Source organism: Etheostoma cragini, chromosome 4, assembly GCF_013103735.1.
Source record: "Etheostoma cragini isolate CJK2018 chromosome 4, CSU_Ecrag_1.0, whole genome shotgun sequence".
Classification (NCBI taxonomy): domain Eukaryota; kingdom Metazoa; phylum Chordata; class Actinopteri; order Perciformes; family Percidae; genus Etheostoma; species Etheostoma cragini.
In genome coordinates, this window is record NC_048410.1 from 146,162 (window position 1) to 153,740 (window position 7,579).

Here is a 7,579-nt window from a genome sequence, read left to right on the forward strand (position 1 = left end):
GGGGGGGGGGGGGGGGGGGGGGGGGACCACCTGGAAACAGTTTTCTTCCCCCCCGCTCCAGACAGCGGACCGGGGAAACGTTCCCTCTACGTCGGCCACTAACTATCTGGATGAGATGTTGGTCTCTGAAATGTCTGAAAATGGTAAAAATGTGGATCCGAGTTTCCCAAAAAGCCCGAGATGACATCACCAAACGTCTTGGATTTGATGACATCACCAAACGTCTTGGATTTGATGACATCACCAAACGTCTTGGATTTGATGACATCGAACATCTTGTTTTGTCCACAACTCAAAGATATTAAGTTACTGTCCCAGAGGAGAGAAGACACTAGGACATATTCACATTTAACGCTGGTGTCGTCCTCCCGTCAAAATTCAAAAACTAAACTTTTGTTGACACTTTTTTTGAATGTTTGTCACTTTGATGTTTTCAACATTACGTAACAAATTTTTTTTGACAAAAACATCTTTAAAAGTTTTGAAGAAGGAAATAAAGCGTAAACTTCTGCTGCGTCTGCTCTTATCTTTGAATTTATTTAAGATGAAAAACAGCCGATTAATCAGTAGTTTGTTGACTTTCATAAATAAACTGAATGTGACGTTGTTCTGGGGCCCCCGTTACGAGGTGTTCACCCCCAAAAACCTACAGACAGATGAAACTGTTCCAGGTAATAGCCACCCCCCCGGGTCCCCCCACCCCCCCAGACAAGAAGAACCCCAACCACATCACCGATCCTTCCCACAAACACACACAAATACATAAATACAAAAACAAAAGTCTAAAATGATAAAAGAAACTTTTACAAAATAATAGAAAACAACTATTTGTCTCTGGAAATCTCAAACTGCTGCTTATAAAACCTTTAAAGTCACATATACAACAGCTTAAAAATGGGGGGGCGGGGCGGGGCGGGGGGGGGGGGGGGGGGGGGGGGGGGGGGGGGGGGGGGGGGGGGGGGGGGGGACCCCCAAAACCTGAAAGGAGGAAATTAAATAATTTGACAATTAAATAAAAAAACCAAAAGGAAAACGAGTCGATCAACGGGACGAAAAACCGGAAACCAATGAGGAGTTAGTATCAGAGCAGCTGGGGGGGGGGGGCCGGGGGGACAAACATAAAATTGGAAAAACTGTTTGGTATTTAAATATTTGGTGGATATTTGTGTTGCCAGGATACCGTGGTTGTGTTGCTAGGTTACCAAGTCAACACCTTTCAGTTTTCACGGCTACGTCCAGAACCTCGTACCGGTCTTCGTCTCCAGAGAAGAAACGTGAGCGTCAAACACGACAAAAAAAAAATCAAAATCAAACATAGCGTTCGAGCAGCTTATTGGTTAACGGATGAAACAGGAAGTAGTGAAACACGACCGACGTCTCCGATCTAAAAAGATTAAAACGCTTTTCATCGCTCCGTCACTAAAGATCGACACCACCGTCATGCTGTACGTGAAAAAAGCAGCTGGTTAGCTTAGCATAAAGACTAGAAACAAATGGAAATGGCTAGCCTGGCTCGGTTAGCTTAGCATAAAGACTGGAAACTGAGGGAAATTGCTAGTCTGGCTCTGTTAGCTTAGCAAAAAGACTGGAAACAAATCGAAATGGCTAATCTGGCTCTTTTAGCTTAGCATAAAGGCTGGAAAATGAGGGAAATGGCTAGTCTGGCTCTGTTAGCTTAGCATAAAGACTGGAAACAAATGGAAATGGCTAGTCTGGCTCCGTTAGCTTAGCATAAAGACTGGAAACTGAGGGAAATGGCGAGCTTGGCTCGGTTAGCTTAGCATAAAGACTGGAAACTGAGGGAAATGGCTAGCTTGGCTCGGTTAGCTTAGCATAAAGACTGGAAACAAATGGAAATGGCTAGTCTGGCTCCGTTAGCTTAGCATGAAGACTGGAAACTGAGGGAAATGGCTAGCTTGGCTCGGTTAGCTTAGCATAAAGACTGGAAACAAATGGAAATGGCTAGCCTGGCTCGGTTAGCTTAGCATAAAGACTCTTCCCCCCCCCCCATCCAGTCTTTATGTGCCAACAAAAGCAGGCATGACGAATAAAGCTCTCTGTATGCTAAGCTAAGCTACTTCACGTCATAGTTAACAGCCATCTATGAGAGTGGTATCTATCGTATTCCTTGAAGCTGTTGATTCATCAGATTCAGTCGTCAGATCATGTCGGTGTGTGTGTGTGTGTGTGCGTGTGTGTATGTGTGTATAATGTGCGTCCTGTAGCAGCATGTTGCTGTACCTCCAGGTGAGTTCTCCATAATAACAGAAAACAAAGCTCGGAGGCACAGCGGTAATTATTAGGATAGTTAAACATCTCTCCAGGCTTTTAAACAGGCAGCTGTGTGTGTGTGTGTCTGTATTTGTGTGTGTCTGTCTCTGTGTGTGTGTGTTTCTCTGTCTCTTTGTGTGTGTGCGAGTATAAATGATTTACCCAGATTAGCTCAGTTTACTTATCAGGCGCTACGTGCCAGACTGACGGGACTTTCCCCGTGAAGAATTACCAAACAAAACACGCCAGAAGCTTAAAAATAATAAAATAAAGACTTTTGAAGGTTGTTTTAATGAACTCGTTGCATGAAATAAATCATCTTCTGCACCGTGGGAGGAAAGGCAGAGACAATGATGTCTTGCACCTTTGGTCTCTTTTCTAAAAATATATATAATCATAGGAGCACTAGGAGGTTAAACATGAGCAAATATTATTATTCTTATTATTAAGATGAGTTCTAACGCTAACGGAGAGCGTGGATCCACGGACATGTTCCTCAAATCAAAAGGAATCACAACAACGTAAGCTCTCCTGTCATGTTTAATAGAAAAGAAAATCTGAGGACAACATGGGGGACAGCATGGGGACAACATGAGGGCAACATGAGGACAGCATGAGGGAGACATGAGGGCAACATGGGGGCCACATGGGGGCCACATGAGGGCAACATGAGGACAGCATGAGGGAGACATGAGGGCGACATGAAGATAACATGGGGACAACATGAAGACAACGTGAGGACAACATGAGGACAGCATGAGGACAGCATGAGGGAGACATGGGGACAACATGAGGACAGCATGAGGGCAACATGAGGGAGACATGGGGACAACATGAAGACAACATGAAGACAACGTGAGGACAACGTGAGGACAACGTGAGGACAGCATGAGGACAACATGAGGGAGACATGAAGACAACATGGGGACAGCATGAGGGCAAAATGAAGGCAACATGAAGACAAAATGAAGACAACATGGGGACAACATGGGGACAACATAACTGAACATTATAAGTTGTAGGAGCACTGTGGGGATAAACATGAGCCTAATTATAAAGATGAGTTCTAACTAACGGATGCCAGAGCGTTCCAGTATTAATTAAATAAAAAGCAATCACAACAACGCGTTCTCTCCCGTCATGTTTAATAGAAAAGAAATCAGAAATCTCTCTGCGTTACAACAAGTTCTAATAAAAATGCTCATGAGAAGTCTCTTTCTGCAGCAGCGTGAGGAGCTGCAGTCCGACCAGCGAGGCCGGGAGGAGGAAAGCAGCGGGGAAATAAATAACTGTTGCCGGGCTGTTACCGGGTACCGCAGCGGGACAGACGAGGGACAGTTAGTGTTTAACGGGAAGGAAACCAGAAAAAATGTTCTCCAAAGTCCGGTTGGTGGTTTTTCTCTCGACATGGGGACAAAAAAAAAAAATCATAAAAACAACAAAAAACACAAAGACGATCATTATGTACCGCAGCGGAAATGGTCCAATCCGGTCGCTCCTTTCTCCACGGAGACAGACAAGAGGACAGAGCAAAGCCTCTGATTGGTCGAGAGAGCACCCAGAACACCAGGTAGGAGGAGTCAGTCAATCGATGGAGTTGTCGGGGCTTCTCTCCTGATTCGTCAGCGAGCGTTAATCCACTCAGGAAAGTGAGAATGATGAGGCACTGTGGGGCCGGACGCCGGCCATGATTGGGTTTTAAGGGGGTGGGGGGTGTGTGTGTGTGTGTTTTTGTGTGTGTGTGTGTGTGTGTGAGTGTGTGTGTTGCACAACAAACTGCCTCAATAGAGAGACACTTTTTATATCCGTTTATCGCAACAACGTTATAGCATATTTTTCTTATATCTTGCAGCCCTAGAGTGTGTGAGTGTGTGTGTGCATGTGTGTGTGTGCATGTGCGTGCGTGTGTGTGCATGTGTGTGTGTGTTGTATGTTGCACATCATAATGCCTCAATAGAGAGACACTTTCAATCTGTTTATCGCAACATTTATGGTGACGTTCAACAAGGTTATAGCATATTGTCCTTATATCTTGAGGCCTAGTGTGTGTGTGTGTGTGTGTGTGTGTGTGTGTGTGTGTGTGTGTGTGTGTGTGTGTGTGTTGGCTGGGGGTGACACGAGGGTCTACGCGTAGATCTCCGTGGTGGGGGCCTTCTTGTAGATGGGTTTCTTCCCCAGGTCGTAGCTGCCCTCGTCCTTCTTCTTCATGCGGTAGATGAGCAGGAGGACGAGGAGGACGGCGAACATCAGGCCGACGGCGCCGCCCGCGATCAGAGCTGCAAGAGACGGAGACAGCGGTTTCTTTATGAGGACGGAATATAAGATTAATAGAAAGAGACGGAGACACGGTCAATACGGAGACAGTGGTTTCTTTATGAGGACGGAATATATAATTAGTAGAAAGAGACGGAGACATTAGCTCTGTCTCCATCCACACGTCTTTATCTGAATTAAGTGATACTGAATGAAAAATGCCTTCTGGAAAATTTTGAGTCTCATCAGATTATCTCCTGATGTGATAAATGCTGACGGAATCATTATCTGCTGAATAAATAATGAGTTGTGATTGAGTTTTAGGTCATTTTATGGTTGCAACCCGCCACAAAATGCAGAAGAAGAAGTTGTAGTTCATTTTGCCCAGCGTTTCCTCTCTGAGGGATTTAAGGGCAACGAAATGTCCAACTAAGGTTAGGACGGGGGGGGGGGGGGGGGGGGGGGGGGGGGGGGGGGGGGGGGGGGGGGGCATAAAAGACAAGTTGTACCTGCCTCGTCATAGCAACGTGTCAATAGTCATTTTCTTGTTATAGCTCGATACGTTGCTATCAGCTGGAACGTGAGCTCTAGGACAACCTGTCCTATAGTGATCATGTGATGAGACGGCAGCCATTTTGTCTAGAAACACGTTGTTGTTGTTGTTGCTGCATGTTGTGCGAATTAGTGTGAATATGAATAGAAACGCCCTAAAATGTCTCAAACCAATCCCATGTACCAGTTTGATGCAAAGCAGCGTCACGTGACGTCAGCACCAGGTTTTTAATCGGCTTTAAGCCGTTGGATGGAAACTCACTTTCACAGTTTTTTAACCAGACTTCAGATAGTTTGACCCGTGGACGGAGACTCCGGTGTTAAGACAGCGGTCGGGGGTGCGTACTGACCTGCGAGGACCTCCGTCTTGTTGAAGATGCTGTCCTCCGCGGCGTGGGCCATGAGGACGTTGGACGGCTGGTCCTCGCCGGGCGGCGGCGCCTCGTTGGACAGCCGAGGGATCTCGTTGCTCTGCCGCACCACGTCCAGCTGGTCGACGGTGGGCCGCGCCGGGCGCTCCGCCTCCGGGAGGTCGTTGTTGTCGTCGTCGACGTCGGCCTGAGGACGGAGACACGGATTCAAGGTCAAGACAACTTCAGGACACCGTCAGAGACATAGTCGCACATCAGAGCCCGACCCATGAAGGGTTTAAGGCCGATACGATACGAATATTTAGTTTATTAAAAATCTGATGTGGCGATATATCAGCCAATCTGTACTTAAAAAAATAAAAATAAAGAGACGGGAGAGACTCAATACGTAGACAGTAGTGTCTTTATGATGACGGAATATAAGATAAAGGTAAAAAGATCGAAACGTCAGCTCCGTTTCCATCCACATGTTTTTATCTGAATGAAGGGATACTGAATGAAAAATGCTGCATGGAAACAGTGAAATTTGAGTCTCATCTGATTTTCTCTTGATGATGTTCTTCTCATGTGATCTACGCTGATGGAAACCTTATTTTCTGAATAAATAAAGACTAGTAATTGAGTTTTAGGTCATTTTATGGTTGCAACCCGCCACAAAACGCAGAAGAAGAAGAAGTTGTAGTTCATTTCCCCCGGTGTTTCCTCTCTGAGGGATTTAAGGTCAAGACAACAGAACCCCAACGCTCCAGGACACCGTCAGAGACGGAGTTACACATCAGAGCCCGACCCATGAAGGGTTTTAAGGCCGATACGATACGAATATTTAGTTATTTAAAAATCTGATATGTCGATATATCAGCCGATCTGTACTTTAAAAAAAGAGAAAATCTAGAAACTTGTTAGAAAAACAGATTTGCCTAACATTAGTTATTTGTAGTTATTTATGAGTTCTCATGTGCACGTAAACTGAATGCTTCGTATTCTACATTTTTATCTTAAATCTGAATCTTCTTACCTTAGCTGAGGGCTCGGACTCCGTTACAGGAGACACAGTCGTTGCTGTGGAAAGAAAAGGATGCTTATTAGAAATCCTGATCTGGATTAGATATAGATGTATAGATAGATGGATGTATAGATAGATGTATAGATAGATAGATAGATAGATGTATAGATAGATGGATGTATAGATAGATGGATGTATAGATAGATGGATGTATAGATAGATGGATGTATAGATAGATGGATGTATAGATAGATGGATGTATAGATAGATGGATGTATAGATAGATAGATAGATAGATAGATAGATAGATGTATAGACAGATGTATGGATGTATAGACAGATGGATACTATTGATACTATAAATAAAATTGAATTGAATAAAAGACATCTTTAAATGTAGTAGTACTACTTAACAAAAGTATATTTGTATCAGAAGGTATTTGAAGACCGACCTCCGTCCCCGGATCCCGAGAAGCCGTCGTACTCGTCCTCGTCGTCGTACAGCGTCTCCGTGTAGTAGTCGCTGTCCTCGTCCGTGTCCTCGTCCTCCTCGGCGTCCGTGAAGCCGAAGTCAGACCCGTTCTCCGAGGCTCCCGACGACTCGAGATCGCCGTGTCGCGTCGACATGGCGACCGTCTGCGTGGTCTTCATGGGCACCCACGTCTCCGTCTCCCTCGCCTGCTGGGACAACAGAGTGCCGTTCACAGGGACGCCCCAGAGTGGTTGGATACTGTTTGATTGGATATTGTTTAATAGTGTTGACTATTGCGTAATCAAAGTATTTACGAAATGAGACGATTGATAAACGTTGAAAATGACACACACACACACACACACACACACACTTTAATCACATTAGCACGCTTAAATCATTAACCAATTGGCTAGTAAGCACCGTGAATGGGATTAAACACTAAGCCTATCAGAGACACACACCTAAACCTAACACACACACACACACACACACACACACACAGCTAAACCTAACACACACACACACTTCTAGCAGCTAGCACATTTTTTTTGTATGTGACAACAAGACAACAGTCAAGTTTGAGTTTTGTTGTTGGTCTTTGTTCCGTTTTTATATTAATATGTTGAAGAGGCATTGTACTCATGTGTTGTAGGA

General features: G+C 44.9%; 3 protein-coding genes across 3 annotated transcripts in view; all 3 read right to left on the reverse strand.

The window, feature by feature from the left end:
* LOC117943360 (nuclear factor 7, brain-like) overlaps positions 1 to 280 on the reverse strand; it is a 16,057-nt gene extending 15,777 nt beyond the window's left edge. Inside the window, exon 1 of the mRNA XM_034869445.1 lies at positions 274 to 280. Within this exon, the coding sequence (XP_034725336.1) occupies positions 274 to 275 (2 nt within the window). The 5' untranslated portion in view covers positions 276 to 280. The remainder of the gene's footprint in view (positions 1 to 273) is intronic.
* Positions 1 to 7,579, reverse strand: part of LOC117943095 (nuclear factor 7, brain-like) — a 214,395-nt gene that overhangs the window by 10,384 nt on the left and 196,432 nt on the right. The window lies entirely within an intron of this gene.
* sdc4 (syndecan 4) overlaps positions 4,276 to 7,579 on the reverse strand; it is a 19,183-nt gene continuing 15,879 nt past the window's right edge. The window contains exons 2-5 of the mRNA XM_034869036.1: positions 6,903 to 7,128; positions 6,463 to 6,506; positions 5,427 to 5,634; positions 4,276 to 4,547 (exon numbers count right to left, since the gene is read on the reverse strand). Of these exons, the coding sequence (XP_034724927.1) occupies positions 4,396 to 4,547; positions 5,427 to 5,634; positions 6,463 to 6,506; positions 6,903 to 7,128 (630 nt within the window). The 3' untranslated portion in view covers positions 4,276 to 4,395. The remainder of the gene's footprint in view (positions 4,548 to 5,426; positions 5,635 to 6,462; positions 6,507 to 6,902; positions 7,129 to 7,579) is intronic.